The sequence below is a fragment of the Haliotis cracherodii genome, unplaced genomic scaffold (assembly GCF_022045235.1).
Source record: "Haliotis cracherodii isolate W230 unplaced genomic scaffold, xgHalCrac1.p SCAF_10, whole genome shotgun sequence".
NCBI lineage: Eukaryota > Metazoa > Mollusca > Gastropoda > Lepetellida > Haliotidae > Haliotis > Haliotis cracherodii.
In genome coordinates, this window is record NW_027266265.1 from 13,995,786 (window position 1) to 14,017,506 (window position 21,721).

At 42.1% G+C, this 21,721-nt stretch overlaps 1 protein-coding gene across 1 annotated transcript in view; it reads right to left on the minus strand.

Annotated features, from left to right (window-relative positions):
• Positions 1–21,721, minus strand: part of LOC139454087 (hydrocephalus-inducing protein homolog) — a 118,504-nt gene that overhangs the window by 48,411 nt on the left and 48,372 nt on the right. The window contains 11 exon segments of the mRNA XM_071235584.1: positions 2,555–2,887; positions 4,691–4,810; positions 5,648–5,830; positions 10,769–10,816; positions 12,812–13,069; positions 14,059–14,210; positions 16,522–16,701; positions 17,564–17,643; positions 18,389–18,546; positions 19,024–19,143; positions 19,890–20,120. Coding sequence (XP_071091685.1) covers positions 2,555–2,887; positions 4,691–4,810; positions 5,648–5,830; positions 10,769–10,816; positions 12,812–13,069; positions 14,059–14,210; positions 16,522–16,701; positions 17,564–17,643; positions 18,389–18,546; positions 19,024–19,143; positions 19,890–20,120 — 1,863 coding nt within the window.

Sequence of the window (21,721 nt, forward strand, 5' to 3'; positions counted from 1 at the left end):
CGTGGTGTCCCTCTTATTTACCCTGTTATCAGGGGAGGACGTTACTGACACGAGATGGTCTGCTTCCCAATCGGGTACATGTGCTAAGCTGATCATGTGCCGACTACGTAACCGAGTACACTGTAAGCCTTGGGCTAACGTCATTGTAGAGACCTTGATTGGTACGCAGACGCTGCGCTCAGCGCAGGTCTGGAATGTTGGAATGTCTGGAATGTTTGCGTAATAGGAGCGCTTTGGGTAGCAGTCAGACGCTGCGCTCGGCGCAGGTCTATGCTGGATATGTTGGAACAGCGCTAAGCTGATCGTGCGACGCTTGCGTAATAGGAGCGCTTGGGTAGCAGTCAGACGCTGCGCTCGGCGCAGGTCTATGCTGGATATGTTGGAACAGCGCTAAGCTGATCGTGCGTCGCTTGCGTGATAGGAGCGCTTGGGTAGCAGTCAGACGCTGCGCTCGGCGCAGGTCTAAGCTGGATGTGTTGGAACAGCGCTAAGCTGATCGTGCGTCGCTTGCGTAATAGAAGTGCTTGGGTTGTAGTCAAGTGCTGCGCTCGACACAAAGCTCAAAAGTATTGACTTGATCAAGTCTTGTGTCTAATCTACCCCCATCATAGCATTTTGATACGCTGGTGCTGTCGCCGACGTCACAGATTAACATACATGTATCTGGAAGTGTCCGGCGGCTGAAAAAATAGGAGCAGTTACGATACTCACAAAATCCTCCGGTATTGTTGATTTCGGTGGATGGTGTACTTCTGCAGTCACAGGCGCCATAATACCTGCCTATAATAACGGTTGGGTGGTAATGACCGAACCATGTCATTCGCTATTCTGCGATAGTGACATTCCTCTCGTCTCACGACGGAATAACTGCAAAATATGATTGTGAGTAATTTGCTTTATATAGTAAACTCGTTGGATTAGAGATTTACACAAAAATTACATTTTGAATTTTGGCGAGCACATCCAAGTGCATGCCTAGGACCGTGGATAAAAAGCTTTGGGCGATTATTCCACGACAATATGTACACCACGCAAACATAAATTACGCAATTAAACCATTGAAGAAATGGTACTGGAAGAATGCCGTAGAATTGAACAGTAATCTATCGGCAAAAATACGAATTGCAAGGGTATACAAAAAATGTATATACGCAATTCAATGTAAACCAAGGCTATTTACATTTAGAGATTGGAGAGCACATCTGCGCGCAAACCAACCAACGTGGATGATAATCTTTGTAAGTTTTTTCCCACGACAATTAGTACGTACAATGCTCAAAGGTATGTTACGCAATTAAACCCTTGTTGATGAGACAATACTGGAAGAGTGCCGAAGAATTTGAACACTAATCTATCGGCAAAATTATGAGTTGCAAGGGTATACAATATTTTTGCATGCGCAACTCAATGTAAACCAAGGGTATTTATATTTTCATTTAGGGTTTGGAGAGCACATCTGCGTACAGACCAAACAAAGTGGATGATAATCTTAGTAAGATTTTTCCATGACAATTAGTACCACGCTCAATCATAAGTTACACAATTACGCCATTGTTGATGAGGCGGTACTGGAAGAATGCCATAGAATTGAACAATAATCTATCGGCAAAACTACGAGTTGCAAGAGTATATAATAGTTCATATACGCAACTCAATGTAAACCAAAAAGACCAACAAAAAAACTATTTAATCGCATAAACATAGGTACGCAATAAAAGAATTGTTGATGAAGCGGGACTGGAAGAAAGCCGTAGATTTGATATTAATCTATCGGCAACCATATTTTTGACGAGTTGAAAAAGTATACAATAATTTGAGTATACGCAACTCACTGTTACGCCAAAGCTAGTAGTATTTAAGAACATAAGAATATGTTATACATATGTAGCTGAGAATTGTAAACAATATGACTACCTTGGCAGGCAAACGATTGTAACACAATTCAAAATGGCGGCGAACAACAATATTTTGGCGGGAAAAAAGACAAGAGTCTTTACACGCCTAATTAATTCACATAAAACTACACAACATGGTGAAAGTAATATGAAAAGAATACATCACCCATCGCAGATCAATTTTTAAGATTGTAGACAAACTGAAGGTCTAAAATTAATCCAAAAGGAGAGCTCCGCTTGGACACGTCCTAGCTGTGCTGCGACAAGCAGTGATGTGAAGATGACCTTAGGTGTCATCAAGGTCACAGGACAGCGACGGAAGGCCACTGATTGGGACTTGAGAACAACAACTTTATTTCTTCACCCAGGACCTTCGCAGCGCTGTCCTTCTAGTTGTCGTAAGTAAGCAGTGAATGCATTAAGGAGTAATGCAGGATAAGTAAAAAATTAAGAAAATGGAAGAATTTGAAGACCTCCCCATTTGACAAACCTAGAAACATAATCGGGGTGAACTGGGATTCGAACCCACAATCATAGGTTTCTGGCGTGCCCAAGGGACGCAACTCTGCACAGCAAATCGTGGCGCCTTAGACGACTGGGCCACCCGTGCCCCCCATTCGAAGAGGAAGGAAAGTAGAGGTGATAAAGGGATTATTTACCTGTGCAGGAGCACTTTATCAAAGTGTAGTTGTTTCTTATCTAACTCCAGCTCAGGCTTGAACCCATCACAGGAGATGTTGAAGATGATCGGCTCTGGATTCTCTCTCACACAGCAGACAATGGCATCCGTGTACTGCCCCGGCGCCTTGGGGTAGGCCCACACTGTGAGTTGCTGGGACTCTCCTGACTTGAGGACCATGTTTGGGGGTTCCAGGAGGTACGTCTCAGCCTTGCTGTCATTGAGGAAACAGAAGCTGATGTCAGCCTCCAGTGGCGACGTGTTCAGGACTGTCAGCTGCTCCATGTTCTCGGGGTATTTACCTTCCTTGTATCTGAAATAAATACAAGAACAGGTGGATGCTATTTGGGGATGTGGTGGCACATGGTCCTATGCACAGGTCACAGGTCACAGGTCACAAATTAGGTGAAGTTAAGGTCGCGTGGAGTAGTTTGGTAACCACGTTCTGCTACTTGACAGATGAGAGATTCAAAGGCTTCGGTCCTGCCCCACACTGAAGCCCATGTCACATGCAGTGTTAGAAATTGGCACAAGTCCTGTAGTCCTTGCCAAGTGCCCAGTAGTTAGGGTATCAAAAGGACAAGGAGACATTTGCCATTTTTAAAGGTTTTGCTATATGTTATCATTATAAGGATTAGTGGACTCAAACTGTTAGTTTCTACTGCAACACATGCACTGTTTCCTTAGGCAAGTGACTTTGTTCGAAACGTGCCTCTATTCACCCAGCAGTGAATGGGTACCCAGTAGGATGAGATGGTAAAGGTGCACACAGTTCCATTTACAGGGGTAACAATGTAGTGCTTTTAGAATGAGTGAGTGAGTGAGTTTGGCTTTACGCCGCTTTAAGCAATATTCCAGCAATATCACGGCGGGGGACACCAGAAATGGGCTTCACACATTGTACCCATGTCGGGAATCGAACCCGGGTCTTCGGCGTGACGAGCGAACGCTTTAACCACTAGGCTACCCGACAGCCCCGCTTTTACAATGATTTAGGGTGTAGATTTGGTGCATTATAAATATACACATAACATCGCTATGTGAATATGATGGTAAAGATGACAGTATAGTGTAATGAGAATAATACAAATTTATACCGAACCCTATCCATGCCCCAAAGGTGCTCGTGGCACTACACAATTATTACCCTGGTCAACACAGTGAGTATACACCCAAGCTGTCTGTTACTCATTACATCTCATTCCACTGGGTACCCATTCCCTGTTGGGTGAGTGAGTGAGTATGGTTAGCCGCTTTTAGCAATTTATCAGCAATATTCACACATTGTGCCCATGTGGGTAATCGAACCCGGGTCTTCGGCGTGACGAGCGAATGCTTTAATCACTAGGCTATGCCACCACCCCTCTCTGTCGGTTGAACAGAGGACATTATCAAATGTTATAGTTTGGTTTCAATAAATCTGGAATGAATGTATCCAATCTACTATTCACAGGAACCCCTTTCTTGCGCTTACCTAAGAAAAGTATTGTACAAAACTTCCATTAACAACTTGACCTGATCATTATCCTCGTCTCTATATTATCGCAGTATTAGTAAATCTCATAATCTACATCCCCTGTCAACTGTTTACTTATGCAAAACTAAGCACAATATTTCATTGCAAGATCGAATACAGGACTCCTTGCATGTCACAGCTACTTGTACATATGAACTTTTTTATGATAGTTTCTGGAACGTTTTTGAAGTGGAATTACCCCAACCTCCATGTGAAATTGGTTAGAAAAGAATCCACTTGTTTGGACGATGTCCTTTGATCCAACCTAGGTCATTTTCATAATGATTATGCATAATCCGAAACAGGAAGTGATGTAAACAACAAAAACCACACTTATCACCCACAAAATAGTGATACCGCGATAATATACAGTTGCCCGCCCTTGAGTTGCTAATGACAGGTACTTTGTTTACCAAATTTGGTATCAGCATCGATCAATCCTAACTGATGTGTCATAAAAAATGAACAAAGAAAAAGAATTTTTTTGTGTATGACATAGTTAATAAGTTAGTAAGCATTCGCCATTACGATCCATTACAAATTAACCACTGTGATAATATAGTGTACCATGCTAAGTGGAACAAAGTGAGATGGTCTTACCTGTCTCTAGATTTGCCAACCAGCAGTGGCCCAAACTCAAAGATCTCAGTCATGAGGACGTATTTCTTGATGACAATCTCATCGTTCTTCTTGTTCTTCTTACGATGTTGGAAGACGATTCTGGAAGGAATGAGTGTGGATGAGTGAATGTTGTTTTATGCTTCAGTTAGAATATTACAGAAATACTGCAACCTGAAAAGGAATAATCAATACCATATATAGTACTCAAAGGAAGTTAAAGAACACCCGATTCTTTCCTAAAACCATAGTTCTGTCATGTCTTTTGAGTAGTATACATTGAAATGAGGAACAAAGCGGTTTCGAAGATGGCATCATGTTGTTGTTCAGTGTTTAACACTTCACAGCTACATGTTGTAAGCACGTAAATAACTGAGTTTTGGTGAGAGAGCCCAGCCCAATGATCCATGTGGTCTGGGTACAATGACAGGCAATCAAGCAAGTCACAGAGCATGACCACCTGATTAAGTCATCTCTCACAACAAGCACAGATTGATGGGGACCTAATCCAACCTGGTTGTTTATTTGTTTGTTGTTTAACGCCGCACTCAGCAATATCCCAGCTTTATGACGGTGGTCTGTAAATAATCCAGTCTGGACTAGACAATGCAGTGATTGATGTCATGAGCATCGATCCACATAATGGGATTCGATGACATGCATCAACCAAGTCAGCGAGCCTGACCATCTGATCCTGTTAGTCAACTCTTCAGACAAGCATAGTCGCCTTTTACGGCAAGCATGGGTTGCAGAAGACCTTTTAGTCGCCTCCTAATCCAACCTGGGTCCACTTGCACAAAGCGATCTTAGCGCTAAGATGATTGTAACTCCCATACTTTAACATAGGCTTACAATAGTCTTAGCGCTAAGATCGCTTTGTGCAAGTGGGCCCTGGAATCCCAACAGGAACCATACAAGTATTACTGAGAACCTCCTTACCTTGGTTCCCTACTGATGGTAGGGAAGGCACACACGCCCCGACAGTACAGCTGGTAGCGTCTCCGAGTGCCCACAATCTCAAAGTTGAGTGTCTGGTCAAATTGGCCCAGTTCCTCAGACTGGAAGCGGAGTTTCAGAACCACCTCGCTATTGGCTGGAACCACCCAGCGGAATATTGTGATCCTGAAGAACAAACACAAGATGTGAAGCAAATGTACAGGAGGAAATGCGAGGATTCTTGTCAGCTTTAATATGGCCATTACTGAAGCTGTATCTTTGAAAGATCTTGGTATGGGCTTGAAGAAATACTTCTGAAACATCAAGGGTTATTTATAGCTGTGCAACACTTTATTAATTCAAAAAGGTGAAAGACTACATGTTTTCAGTTTTCACATCATCAGACACTACGATGTGGGGACAGTGAAATGTTTTTTTTATATCTGCATATGAAACAATGCCTAGCAGAAAAGAAAATACAATTTAAATGATTAACCATCTTGTCAAGTGATGTTTTATCACCAATTCACATTTTTTTTTACCATGTCAGTTATCAAGTAAGGAGAAGAATCTATGGATGAACAACTTCTTTATTACAATTAAGAGCAATGTTTCGGTGTAGGTTCTAACACTGTCATCAAGCAAGCGATATACAGAGTGTGGTTGACAAGTATATATACAAGTTACCAAGGTGTACCATCAACTCATCAAAGGCCCCAATCAGCCATAATCCTGTTGTTTATATTACTGGCTTCATCCTTTGTTTATGTCACTGACTTCACCGATGACTGTCATCACTACCCTTGTGTGTACATAACAAGCTCTCTACTCCAACAATATCTACTCTTCTGTATAAACATTGCCTCCTACTTGTATATATACTTGCCAACCACACTCTGTATAACCCTTGCTTGATAAAGGTGTTTGAACCTACACCGAAACGTCGCTCCTAATTGTAATAAAGAAGTTGTTCATCCATATATCTTATCCTCACTTAGTACTCCAACTTCTGAATGCCTCTCAAAGAAGTTATGTCAGTTATCACCTGTTTGTTCACCTGAAGCGAAACAATGTATTTTTTACTGCACATAAAATCTTTTATTTAAAATACACTGCCTCCCCTTGAGGGAGGTACGCCATAAGCATGGGTGTGCACTATCATCAAGAAAATATGGAATTAAAGTTAAAAAAATCACTTAACAAAGAGCCAGTAATAACATGAAGTGAAATTAAAGACAGTAAAAACAGAGGATTTTGACATAAAGTGTACGAACAGTGAAACATTCAGAAATAATAGGACTAGTAAAAACTTTAACTCGAACATGACACACAGTGACACAGAATTCCCCAAACCATACAAAAATAAACCAGACTGCCAATGATCTTGCTAGTAAAGTTAGCATATATTTCTGGTTTTAATACAAACACTATTGGCTGGTGACTGGTTATTTCCCAAACCGTGTGTTAGTGCTCCAGCATCAGAACTGTTTTATTAATTTGTTGTTTTTGATTATTATAGTCTCTTATTTTCAAAAATGAGAAGTCACATGCCAATGGTACATGTAGTACAATGTATATGTGGAATTTACTTCCTTATTGACATGGCATGATAAATATACATTGATGTTACAAACAATATTGATATTGACTGATTTCATCAAAGAAACAAATTTATCTTTATATTTTAATTTATATTTGGATGGACAAACTACTATGGTTTTAGAGATGTTATCTCAAGTTATTTTGTTTAGGACATACCGGTACTTATAAAAAGTGATATTTATCCTCTAGTCCTGCACTATGACTGTGGAATTTATATGTATTAGGTATTTATTTTACTAAAAGCCTAGGCAAGTCGAGATCAAACTAACCAAGTCTAGTTTGCTTGCTTCCACACAGCAGAAGGGGAAAGGTTCTTTCGAAAAAATATCTTTATTAATTTAAAGACATGTTTTCATTGACTAAGTGTTAGTCTATTTATCCTCCACTGAATTCAAAATACATTGCACACAATCTCTGACTTCTTGGTATATTATCGTGCATCCCAAGATCAATCATTAATCATTGTGGACTCCATCTAAATTTTGATAATGGTGTTCTGAACATTTTACATCCCTTAAATAGCCTTCAGTAGATAAAAGTGGTTTGTGACTTAACACTAAGTCCACTGTTGGACATACATATCAACAAATTAGGGCTGTGACGGGTAACTCGGGTCGGGTGGGTACTGAGTAGGACCCAGGTACCCATAGGACTACCCGGACCTGTGGTTAGTCACGTCACTCACGTGATATATTGTTTAATGACAAAAATGTATCTAGAACTCTGTGGTTACACTACAAGTCACTAATGTTTGCATTTTTTTCTGACTATTCATCCATTCCTTCTGACTTTTATGCTTGATTAAAGATAAAACTTCAGTGTATGCATGACCAAATTGTTTTATACGTGTCTCAAAATACATTTTGCCAAGGCTACAGTCAAGCTATTCCCAATGGGACATTTTGAACCAATCTCTTGAGACCTACAGTGGGTACCTGGGTAGGGTCGGGTAATAGGGGTTGGGTACCCGGGTAGTAAATTTGGACAACAAATGTCTGTGAAAGGACACCTACGTCCCTAAATACCGTGGAAGTGACATCATTAACTAATGTAGACAAGCCTCCGACAACATGGCCCTACACGCTTTGTTTTGACTCTGCCATAGGAATCTGTCCATCATTTGTAACTCGAAATGTTTTCAAAGTTAATTCAACGTCTGTATTCTTTCAATATGATGGTTCATTACATGTACAAGAGGTCACTTGCTTGATAAAGGAACTAGCACATGTACTGGAACATCTCACTGACAGAATAAACAAGCTGAAATCTATACGTCATCACTATCTTCCCTGTTCCATATCAACAAAAATGACCCCCAAAACCATTAGTTTTCATCTTTGTCTGGAATATCAGTATATACACAAATCAATAACAGTTTGTTTATTCATTGTTTAACGCTGCACTCAGCAATATTCCAGCTATATGAAGTTGGTCTGTAAATAATCAAGTCTGGACCAGACAAATCCAAGGATTGACATAAGCACGATCCACGCAATTGGGATCGATGACATGCATCAACCAAGTCAGCAAGCCTGACCACCCGATCCTGTTAGTCGACTCTTAAGACAAGCATAGTTGCCTTTTATGGCAAGCATGGGCCGCTGAAGACCTATTCCACCCCGGATCTATACAGGTTCAAATCAATAACAGATGTACAAATATCTGACACCATGTACACAAAACATATAAAGCAGGTGAACTGTTACCAGAGAAATAAGATTCCCATTGAATTACTCTGATAAAAGTTTAGAATGAATATGCAAACATGATTTCAAACAATTTTCAAAATGTATTTGTATGATGTACCGTATTTGACGCAATAAGCGCCCAGGGCGCTCTCAAAATTGGAAATAGGGGCTCTTATTAGAATATTTTTTGGGTGAAAACAAGAGTTGAAAGATAAATTTTGTGGTTTGTGCTGACACCCTGAAATGCTTGTATGCGACAGATATATTGTTCCAGAATTTGATTGCCCATTATTAAGGGTGCATATAACACACGAGTGCATATCATACGAGAATAAATAAGTCTTGTGTACATTTATCAATCAGAAGGGGTGCTTATTATGATTGTTAACTTGTCAATATATTAGCAAATATCGCTGTGGGCGCTTATTAGAGCGGGGCGCTTTTACGTCAAATTCGGTATTTGAAACAGAATTGTCCCCTGTAGGGCTTTATATAGAACTTTATCATTTTATTCAATATTGAGAATGATGAGATATTTGTCATTAACAGAAATCAAGTCTGGATATTCAAAGAAAGTTGACAACAGCCTTAAAATTCTTTAAAATGCTATAAGTAACAACTTTAACACATCAGAGTTCTCCACATTCACATCTAGACTTTGTTGACAACAACAACCTGTTGATCATACACACAGACATTACTCCCTGTATACAAAGCTTTCTACAAAATATACAGGACATTGTTCTATCAAGTGAAACTATTGCTACAACTGTTGCAAGTCTATGTTAGTGTATGGAGTTATGGCAGTTGTAGCAGTAAGATCACTATGCAGAAGAGGATCTCTGAAGCCTATGCCACAAGCAGATAGCTTACAGCAGCTAACATACTTCATGCCTTGTTGATAGGCAGAGTGCAGTACTAGGGCCACAACAAAGTAATTATTTGTTCTATAGAGTCTTCTCACCCTTTCAACTCCCACCAAGTTGACATTTTTCTATGGGGTATGTGACTTTCTGATAAAGTATTCAGCTGCCATGTTAAGGGTGAGCGTGAGTGAGTATGGTTTTACGCTGCTTTTAGCAATATTCCAGCAATATCACGGCATGGGACACCAGAAATGCGCTTCACACATTGTACCCATGTCGGGAATCGAACCCGGGTCTTCGGCATGATGAGCAAATGCTTTAACCACTAGGCTACCTGACAGCCACGCCATGTTAAGGAATAGGTGACAAAGAAATGTGTATGACTTATAAAAGAAGGAAAACCACTTAACCTGTAAATATTCATTTATGCACATTCCATTTTACATGTCTCGCAAAAAGATCCAAACTTATGTATTTGAAGGGTCGGTGGGGTAGCCTAGTGGTTAAAGCGTTCTCTCGATTGACTGAAGAACTGGGTTCAATGTGTGATATTGATATTGCTTAAACATATCTAAAAGATGCGGAAAACCATACTCACTCACTAATAATTGAAAGAAACAAATTGTTGTCATTTAAAACATTGTGAAAAGGAATAAAAACACACTTTTGAATTGTCACTTTGTGAAAAAAGACACACAAAAAAACAAATAATTATTTGCTGTGGCCTACACAACAACAACTGCATCAAATACTGGCCCTGGGACAAGCTACGTCATGGACAACTACATGAAGCCTACACGTGATGCTGAACAATGATCCTAGCACTAGGACTGACTAAATCCTATGTTGAACATAGACAGGCATAGCACAGAGATCACTCTGTTTGGGGTGGCCTTGAAAAACTAGCCAGCTGGCTAACTAACAAGTTGGGAAAGACTTGATGTGGAAAACTCTACATCGATACTCACTTTGGTGTTTTGGGCTCAGTAAGAGCCGGTGGTTCCCCAGTAGTAGTGCTGTAAGGTACACGTGTTAGACATGCAGTGAGTATAAGGTGCATATATAGGGCAGCCTACTGCAGGTGGGGCACAGGTGTTTTCGTTAGCACCCAATCTCACTAAAATCAGATCTAAGTTCTCGTCATTGTTAAACAAAATTCTGAGGACATCCCATTAAGGGTCACGTCAGAACGATCTTTTGCAAACCTTGAGCTCCCACTGAAACGACTAACTAGAAGTCAACATCCGCCAGTTAGAAAGCAGCTTTCTTGAGCTTTCCGGCACTCGTTTCAACCTGGCGACTTTCATTTCAGAATAGGCTTGAAAAATATGAAGACACAGTTCTCGATTAAAATTTTGAAAATTGAACAAACGGACATTCCGGAAGGTCTTATACATGTATATCGATGCGATTATATGGCAATGCTTCCCATGTACTGTGCAATACCTCTTCCATTCAAATGTTTATCCCACGCACACAGAGATAGACAATAATTTTGACGGAATCAGTCGTACAGGCCGTAACTGTCGTTCAGAATACCCTGTTTTAACGTTTTCGAGCTTGCATGATTAGAAAACACATTCCGACTGTCACTTTCATGATCTAGTAAGCGACGCTTTGATTGGTCGGATGAAAGGTCGTTCTGACGTGACCCGTAATGGGATGTCTTCAGATCTTTGTTTAGCGACAGCGAGAACTAAATCTGATTTTAATGAGATTGGTTAGCACCATGTATACAACATAGATACAATATTAGATAAGGCGGGGAAACACAACTTATTGAAGATGAAGAAAATATTTCCAGGAAATTGCTTCCTTTGCTACCCTGACTTTTACTTGGCTAAATCATTTGATGTAGCACTTGTATAGGAGTAAATATAACAAGGGTATGCATCAGGGGAAACAGCTTAAAGTGCCCTGCCTCATGTAAGTATTGCATCAACAGTGTATTCCGTGTGTAAATCACAGCAACAAAAGCCTGTGGCTGGGGATGGCATACCTAGCAGTTGTAAGTAAGGGATAAGTCTTAGGATTCACATTTCAAATTTTATATACATAATAAAGTCATTGACAGAATTTAGGTGCAGAGGTACTTATGTCCTCCACAGCACAGGTTCTGTCATCCACAATGGCTATGTTACCCACAGCACAGGCTGGTCAACCACAGCACAAGCAATGTCTTCCACAGCACAGGCTATGTCATACAGCACAGGTTCTGTCATCCACAAAGGCTATGTTACCCACAGCACAGGCTGGTCAACCACAGCACAAGCAATGTCTTCCACAGCACAGGCTATGTCATCACAGCACAGGCTATGTCCTCCACAGCACAGGTTCTGTCATCACAGCACAGGCTATGTCATCACAGCACAGGTTCTGTCATCCACAAAGGCTATGTTACCCACAGCACAGGCTGGTTACCCACAGCACAAGCAATGCCTTCCACAGCAAAGGTTATGTCATCACAGCACAGGCTATGTCATCACAGCACAGGCAATGTCATCACAGCACAGGCAATGTCATCACAGCACAGGCTATGTCATCACAGCACAGGCAATGTCATCACAGCACAGGCTATGTAATGACAGCACAGGCAATGTCATGACACCACAGGCAATGTCATCACAGCACTGGCAATGTCATCACAGCACAGGCAATGTCATCACAGCACAGGCTGTCATCCACATGTCATGCATGTAGAGGTAATGGAAATAAGGAAATATGATTGAGGATCATGGGAATCACTGATATTGTGTTTCAATTTCAAAATGGTCTTGCTAGATATTATACCTACGGTAACTGAGTTACGCGCATTCATCAAAGATAGTGATAGTGGTGACTTCGAAAATCGAAAATCCATCAAGTGTGTGAATATACTACAAGCATCATCCCACAGCATGCATTGCAATAGTTTAATGCTGGTGTATAGAAACATTTAGAGGGGAAAGTGGATACTTTCACTGGGTATTTCACACTGTAAAATACACAATTAATATCAACTGTGGCCCTACCTTTGTCCATCAGCCTCTGATGTGGGTGTGGTTGCCCCCGGGGGTGGGGATGGCACCAGCATGGAGTTGCGTCTCCCTGTTTTCTTTCTATCAGCGCTACCCTTGCGTCCTTTCTCCGACGTTCCGGTCTTGGGCTTGTCCCCACCCTTGCCCTTGCCTTTGGTGGGTGTAGAATGATCCTCCTTGAACTTATCAGGGGTCACCGACTTCTCCTCCTCCAGTTCCAGATCCTTGGGCTTCTCATCAATGCCAATATTCCTGAAATGTTTACAGAGATTTGAGATTGCAGGACTGGGTAATTTGCCTCTGAACCAATTTGAAATTTGATTGTGGGTTCTTTGGGTACGGCTCCTCAGCTATGTCTCAAAGGCAACTCAAGGCAATCACAGCAACACATGGCAGCAGAATATGAGCGAGTGAGCGAGTTGGGATCAACACTGCTTTGAACCATATTCCACTCATATCATGGCATTTCAACTTATGTGAGGTGGTAAAATGGCGTTAAAATTATTATATAGTGACGTGCAATGCACGTGTGTGTGTGTGTGTGTGCGTGCGTGCGTGCGTGCGTGCGTGCGTGCGTGCGTGCGTGCGTGCGTGCGTGCGTGCGTGCGTGCGTGCGTGCGTGCGTGCGTGCGTGCGTGCGTGCGTGCGTGCGTGCGTGCGTGCGTGCGTGCGTGCGTGCGTGCGTGCGTGCGTGCGTGCGTGCGCACTAGTCCGGACTGATGCCCATTTATAGTGCTAGCACACTGAGATACCATGCAGCAGTTTAACATGAATACATCACTCAGACACAGTATACTGACTCCGAGCCGACCAGTCCTTGTTTTAGCCCCTTAATGCTGAGATCCAGACAGGGTAACAACAAGTACGATCTTTAAACGTCTTTTGGTATGACGTGGCCAGGAATCGAACCCTGGACTTTCTGCTCTCCGGGCAGACCACTAGACCACGGAGGCGGTCTTCAACTTGGACCTGAGATGATGTAAGTCTTAGACACATCCCACTTTTAGAAACCCTTGAGCACGGGTATGCAGATGACAAAAATACTACAAAATCAGGGGGAATCTGTGATTCATTATCATAGGTTACTGTCACACGTAAGGGATGCAACTCTGCACAGCAAGCAGCACCTTGGAAGACTGGACCACCTGTGCCTCCAGCAAGTATAGAGTTGACAAATGCTATTGAAAAACAACTGTCAAGATAATCAGCTGGTATTAAAATGACAAAATGTCAAATCTTACGGGTCATCAGAAGATGCTGCAATGAAGGCGTAGCGTCCTCCAAACTCAGACAGTGGTGGTGGCCTCCTCTTCACTGGGTAGGGGACGACAGCAAACTCTGCTGGGGGTGGGATAGGAGGTCCCCTGGGCCCCAGGCCAAGGCCATCCATAACCTGAAGAGACAAATGGTTCCACCTTACCAAGTGCCTCAAACAGACCATATACGGTATAACTAAGCATCAATGGAGTTCAGTGAGTGAGTGAGTGAGTTCGGTTTTACTCCGCTTTTAGCAATATTCCAGCAATATCACGGCGGGGGACACCAGAAATGGGCTTCACACATTGTACCCATGTCGGGAATCGAACCCAGATCTTCGGCGTGACGAGCTAACGCTTTAACCACTAGGCTACCCGACCGCCCCCAATGGAGTTCAGTAACTCATCACAACAAAAACACTCAAAATATAACATATTTAATAATATAACAGTGTGCGACTTCAGCCACTTGTCCAAAGCCAAATTCTAGTAAAATTCTGTTCAGTCAAGTAAAATTAGTTGACAATAGTCCATAGAAGTGAGTGAGGTTCTACCCCGCTTTTGGAAATATTCCAGCTATATCACGGCGGGGGACACCAGAAATGGACTTCACACATTGTACCCATGTCCGGAATGGAACCCGAGTCTTCGGCGTGACAAGCGAACACTTTAACCACTAGGCTACCCGACCGCCCTAATAGTCCATATAATACCAAAATGCCCATAAAAAGCTAAGAGCAAAGTTCGGGCTAGTGGACTCAAACGTTTTTTTGGCACAGACTGTGTATGATGTAAATATCACAAGTAATTATGAGAAGCCACTTTTCAAAATCCAGGGATAGACATGAGTGAGTGAGTGAGCGAGGAGAGGTCATGGTTTATCATCACTTTTAGCAATATTAGTGGCATACTACAAGAAGAACGCCAGAAATGAGATTCACACAATGTACAGTACCCATGTGAAGAGTGAGTGAGTGAGTGAGTGAGTTTGGTTTTACGCCACTTTTAGCAATATTCCAGCAATATCACGGCGGGGGACACCAGAAATGGGCTTCACACATTGTACCCATGTCAGGATTCGAACCCGGGTTTTCGGCGTGACGAGCGAACGCTTTAACCACTAGGCTACCCGACCGCCCCCCCAATGTGGAGAACTGAAAGAAGTCTTGAACATGAAGAAGAGCGAAAGTAGTAGGCCCTAGCCTGCCCTCGCACCCACGTCATCACAGAAGAGTGAAGACAAAACCAGCTTGATCTCTCAGGTACAAATTAGCTTCCATACAGAGTTTAAGATGGCTATCGGTCACCGGTCATAGACCAATAAAGTTTCAATTTGACAGATGGTTTGTTTAAGTAGTCAGACTTTTGACTTAAGCAAGGTGTCACTTTAAGAATAAAAAAGGTATTAAGGTTTAGTATTACTTACATTATCGATTCAATCAAACAAGCCATAACAAAATCGTAATTGAAATTCTGAGCAGCACATGTCTTTGCATCATACTTTTTGTATCATAGGAAAATGCTGTCAGGAGCTACAGTGATCTAGCCAATAGCTATTAGTATTATATTCGCGATTTTCATTGACCAGATCAAATACATTGATCCTTTCAAGAAGGGTATTGCATTGATTTGTCGTTATGGTTCATCAGCCATTTTTGTTGATTTGTGAGCACATGGCGAAAGCAATTTTGTGTTTTATGTATTTCACTTAGTGACTTTGCTTTTGACTAATTACATTTCATGTAGGGCTGGGACAGGAAAATCTGGTACTCGGGTCGGGTGGGCCCTGAGTAGGACCTTGTTACCCACAGGACTATCCGGAGCCATGGCTAGTCAGCTGATATGTTGTTTGAATACAATAACAAAAAAAGTCACTTATGATTGAAGATATAACTTCAGCCGGCTTCAGTGTATGGAGTGAGTGAGTGAGTTGGGTTTAACGCCGCTTTTAACAATATTCCAGTTATATCGCGGCGTGTCAGCTTAATGTGGGAGGAAAGCCCAAAGTGATGCAGGTCTCAGATGATTACCACTTCGGTGAAACCCCCAACACGGGTATGGTGCTGACAAAGCTTGAAACATAATCGGGGAGAACCGGGATTCGAACCCACAATCATAGGTTTCTGGCGTGCCAAAGGAACGCAACTCTGCACAGCGAATCGCAGCGCCTTAGACGACTGGGCCACCCGTGCCCCCTTTCAGTGTATGGATGATCTAATTGTTTTATACGTGTATGTACATAACATTTGGTCGGGCTCCAGTAAAGCAATTCCCAATCAGACATGATGTATCCAACTCTTGAGACCTACAGTGGGTACCCAGGTAAGGTCGGGTAATGGGGGTCGAGTACCCGGATCATACATTTGGACTCGCCCCAGCCCTAATTTCTTGGGCCCACATCATTGATCGATGTACGGCTTTTTGTGTTCAAGTCACTGCCACACTGACCTCTTCCACTGTGGGCAGCTTCTCTCCCCGCATGATCTTCTCCCCAGGGTGGACGGCCCTGTCTGCGCAGTCGATGATGATGTTGAGCACTCCAACTCCGTCCTCCACTTTCTTGTTGGGGTCATCAGTGTGATCTCCATCCTGGCTATCACCATCGGCCTGGGCTGCAGCCAGAGCAGCCTACAGCAGAGGGAGCATATGTAGATGAGTTACCATAATGGACGATGCAAGACTGTGGCAATATTGTATAATAATATTCAATGAATGAATAAGTATGGTTTTATGCCGCTTTTAGCAATATTCCAGCAATATCACGGTGCGGGACACCAGAAATGGGCTTCACACATTGTACCCATGTTGGGAATCGAACCCGGGTCTTCGGCGTGAAGGGCGAACGCTTTAACCACTAGGCTACCCGACCACCCCGTATAATAATATTCAGTTTTCAGGATCACTGATGTAGGACTGTATCACAATAGTTGATAAAATATCCAAACCTAGATTGAAAATTCAAAAGAGTATTTCACATAAACCCATCAAAAACAAACTCTCCTATACACACCAAATATACATATCCAACAGTGAACCAGACAATCCTGTGATTGACATCATGAGTATCGATCCACGCAATTGGGATACGATGACATACATCAACCAAGTCAGCGTGCCTGACCACCCGATCCCATTACGACAAGCATAGTCGCCTTTCACAGCAAGCATGGGTTGCTGAAGACCTATTCTACCCCAGATCTTCACAGGTCGGAAGACGGTTATAAATAAATTGACATTTTATAATAAACACAAGCGCTTTTGAATTTTGTCTTTGCAGGGAGAATCATGAAAAAAAATGTACAAGGACATGAGAAGGGTCATCGAAAAATATAACAAACATGGGGAGGGTAATTATTTTCTGTACATTCTGCGCATTAAAAATTCCTGTAAAACGTGACCGGTCCCTGAAGTCATACTTGTTATTGATTTCAAGGGACAGTGCATTTCTGCAATCCCTCAATAAGACTCCCAACACATCGTCAAGACTCACCTCCTTAGCTGCCTTCTCAGCCATCTCTTTCTCCAGTCTTTGTCTTTCCTTCTCTTTCTCTTTTTCTTTGTCATGCTTGTCTGGAGAAAAGAAACACCACATTCCCACAATAAACAATGCATTGAGTCAGGAGAATATTCAAAGTTGAGTTCTGATGAGTATGGAGTTTGTCAGTAAAAATGTAATTCAGGAATATGCTCCAGGGTTCACTCAATTCACTAGAAACACATCTTCCCGAGGCAAGTGAGTTAACTGATTATAAAAGTCCAGTTTCCACCCTTGCTGAACTAGGCTGGGATTATGGAATTACAATTTGTCTGGATTAACGAGTCTATGCATAGTCCAATCAAAATCGCGAACCAAAATCGAAATCCGGTTCGTAAACTGTCTTGCAGAGTTCGGTCGATTGCAGGATTTGCAAAGCATGTGCATCGCCAACTCGTTGTCAACATATATTTTCCCAATCTTTTTATGTTTCTAATCAAGATGCTCACGTGGTTTGATGTACTTCGCGAAGAAAGAACCGTTTAATCACAAAATAGATCTTGATGGTCGATCAGATCATCTTGACTGGGTGCCACCATTTTGTTTGAAGCAAATGCATTTGATACGAGAGGTGGAATCTGATTGGTCCATATGGGAGAGGCTTAGAAAGGACATAACTCGTAACAGCCACTGATGGCGCTACGATCGAGCTCAGGAATTCCACCCTAGTTTGGCAAGGGTGGAAACTGTACTTGTAAAGTCAGTTACCGCTCTTGCCTCAGGAAGATGCTGGAAACAAAGCTTCCATGCTGACTAAACCAATGGATATTTCTGGCCTACCTTTCCCCTTGCCCTTCTTCCCTGATGGAGGATGCTGTGCCCCATCCTCTTCAGATTTCTCAGAAGGAGTGGGGGGACGTTTGATTTGCAGGGTGGTACGGTCCCAGAACTCTAGGAGATGGGTCAGTTCATTCTGAGCATGCTCAAAGGTTCGGAACCTGGAAACAAAGTGATCCCATTAACATGAACATATCCAAATTACTACAGTATTTATTACATAGAATTCTCAAAGTAAATGAGTGAGTGATTATGGTTTTACGTCGTTTTAGCAATATTCCAGCAATATCACAGCGGGGGACACCAGAAATGGGCTTCACACATTGTACCCATGTCGGGAATCGAACCCGGGTCTTCGGCATGATGAGCGAACGCTTAAACCACTTGGCTACCCGACTGCCCACTCAAAGTAAATGAGTAAATTTGATTTAAATGCCACTTTTAAGCAGTATGTCAGGTATATCACAGCATGTGTCAAATCTGAAAGTTACACAGGTCACAGACAAAAGCAAGGATTAAATCAGAGTGGACCTAAATTCGAACCCATGATCACTGGATTCTGGTACAGATAGGGAAGTTGATTCTTAAATGGCAACAAGGCTGAACTAATGAAGCACAAACTATATCCATGTACTTACCTCTGCATGAGAAGTATCTCTGCTTCCTTGAGTGCGTCTTTATTCTCCCCATCAGTAGCGGGAATGTCCTCCTTGCCCTTACCATCAACCTTCTTTCCATCCTTGACGGCCTTCTTCTTCCTATAGTAGTATATAGGAATAGTATGAGGGATGCCTTGGGAAGGAATAGTTAGGGAGCATGGGGTAGGATGGTTGTGTGGCAAGTTGTGTGGATGAGATAGGTGAGGTGAGGTGAAATGGGGTTTAACGCCGCGTCCAAGATTATTGCACTTATATAGCGACGTGCATGCACCTGTATAGTGCTGGCACACTGAGATACCATGCCACAGTTTAACATGAATACCCCACTCAGACACAGTATACTGACTCCGAGCCGACCAGTCCTTGTTTTAGCCCCTAATGCCGAGCGCCAGACAGGGTAACAACAAGTACCATCTTTTAACGTCTTTTGGTATGACGCGGCGGACGCTCTACCATTAGACCACGGAGACGGTCTTGTGGATGAGATAGTTTGGGGAGACAGGTGGTTTGGGTATGAGGTGTGCCTTGGGAAGGAATAGTTTGGGAGAATGGGGTAAGAGGTGGGTTTGGAAAGTTGTGTCAATAGACAATTTGTGAAGATAAGGGTTGTTGTATGGCATGGGTACGACAGGTGTATGGCAAATATTATTGTTGGAATATGTTAGCTATAGCTGAGGTAGTATGGTAATCAAATATTTCTGTCAAGAAATCCATTTCCATGAAATAAGAAACATTCTTGAATTTTCTTACAAAAATTACTTCTCCTCAAGGACATCATATACCTAAACCAACAAAACTCTTCACTGAAGATACTTTTGATTTAGGTGACCTGAGACAAAACTTACTTGTCATCAATCTGTGTATCTGACTTCTCAGTCTGGTGGGACTCTGGTCTCTCTGTGTTGGAGCCAGTCTTGGCGGCATGTTCACTGTCATGTGGCCGTTGACCACCCTGGGACTTCTGCCCCACACGATCCTGGCTGGGCTGGGTGCCGGCCTTGCTTGCCACACCCTTCTTATCCTTATCCTTATCCTTATTAGCATCCTTCCCTTTCCTTGGTCTCTTCGGTTTATTACTGGAAGAAAGGTCAAGGTCATGAAGAGACATAATTTGTTAAGTAAATTGTACTTGTCTCAACAACTACACAATCTCACTATCACCATTGTACTAGATTACAAATTGCGGACTCAAGTACTCAATATGCCACATGCAAATTGAGGTACATGTACCCAGTTTTACAATGTTTAAATCTAAAATCCATATGATGAATTAAACTTGACCATTGATGGCACAAAAAAAGTAATTATCTTAACATGAAGTCCTTGTTTATTTCACACCAGGTTAAGTTTCAAATATATCTAATTGTAGAAACATGAATACTGCAGCTTCATTAATTAATGGATGGATTTTGGATTATTTACAGACCGCCGTCATATAGCTGGAATATTGCTGAGTGCGGCAGTAAACAACCAACCAACCAACCAACCAACCAACCAACCAACCCAACCATACATACATCAGAGATATCAATCTCAGTATCACATACACATCCAGTGAATCGAATAATGTGCTTTCCTTGTGTATGAGGTGAGGTGAAATGGGGTTTAATGTTGCATCCATGATTATTGCACTTATATAGCGACGTACATGCACGTGTGTGTGTGTGTGGCTGCTTGTACTAGTCCGGACTGATGCTGATTTATACTGCTAGCTCACTGAGATACCATGGCGCAGTAAAACATGAATACCCCACTCAGACACAGTATACTGACTCTGAGCCGACAAGTCCTTGTTTTAGCCCCTTTATGCCAAACGCCAGACAGGGTAACAGCAAGTACCATCTTTTAACAGACATGGCTGGGGATCGAACCCAGGACCATCCGCTCTCCGGGCAGACACGCTTCCACTAGACAACTAGACGTTGTGGATGACTCCTAGATTGCTGATTTTCACTGTACATACACTCCAATTATCACTATGTCATGCAGTCATCATTGAGCAGTCTACTATTCAGTCAGTACTTGTTCTACATCTAAATGTGGACAATTTAGGGAAAAAGATCTTTTCAAAATGATATTTTGTTAAAAAAAAGGAGATCTGTGTCAAATGATGCTCAAATGTAAGTGCAAATTATATGTGACAACCACAGAAGGTTGGTGTTACTGGCCTTTACTATCATCATCAACATTTGGCATAACATCATCAATACTTGACTGGGTTGTGTACACCAGGTACACTATGTCCAGAACAGGCAGCTTGGGTTGTATACTCCCCAGGGAGCTGAGAATGATTGTTGAGTGCACACTGATCCATTGACTGGGGTCATAATGTCTAAGTGCTTAGAGCATGCTTATGCATAGAGTACAGCGCCATATAAATGGACTACTACTACTACTACTACTACTTCCTATTTTTATTATTATTATCATTATTATTATTATTATTATTACAGAAGCCATTTACTACTCATAGAAGTAAATTGGGCCCTACTCCAAACATGAATTCAGTGCAAACTCTAACATTGCCTGTTGATGAAGAAACGTGTCGAACAGATGGCCGCACAGCAATGTACCGTGTTTTATGAGAAGTATTGTCATTTTTGTAATATAATCTAACCACTTATTCATCTCAACAGTTGTTTCCCCTTGCTGGAACAAGATCATGTCTAGATCTTTG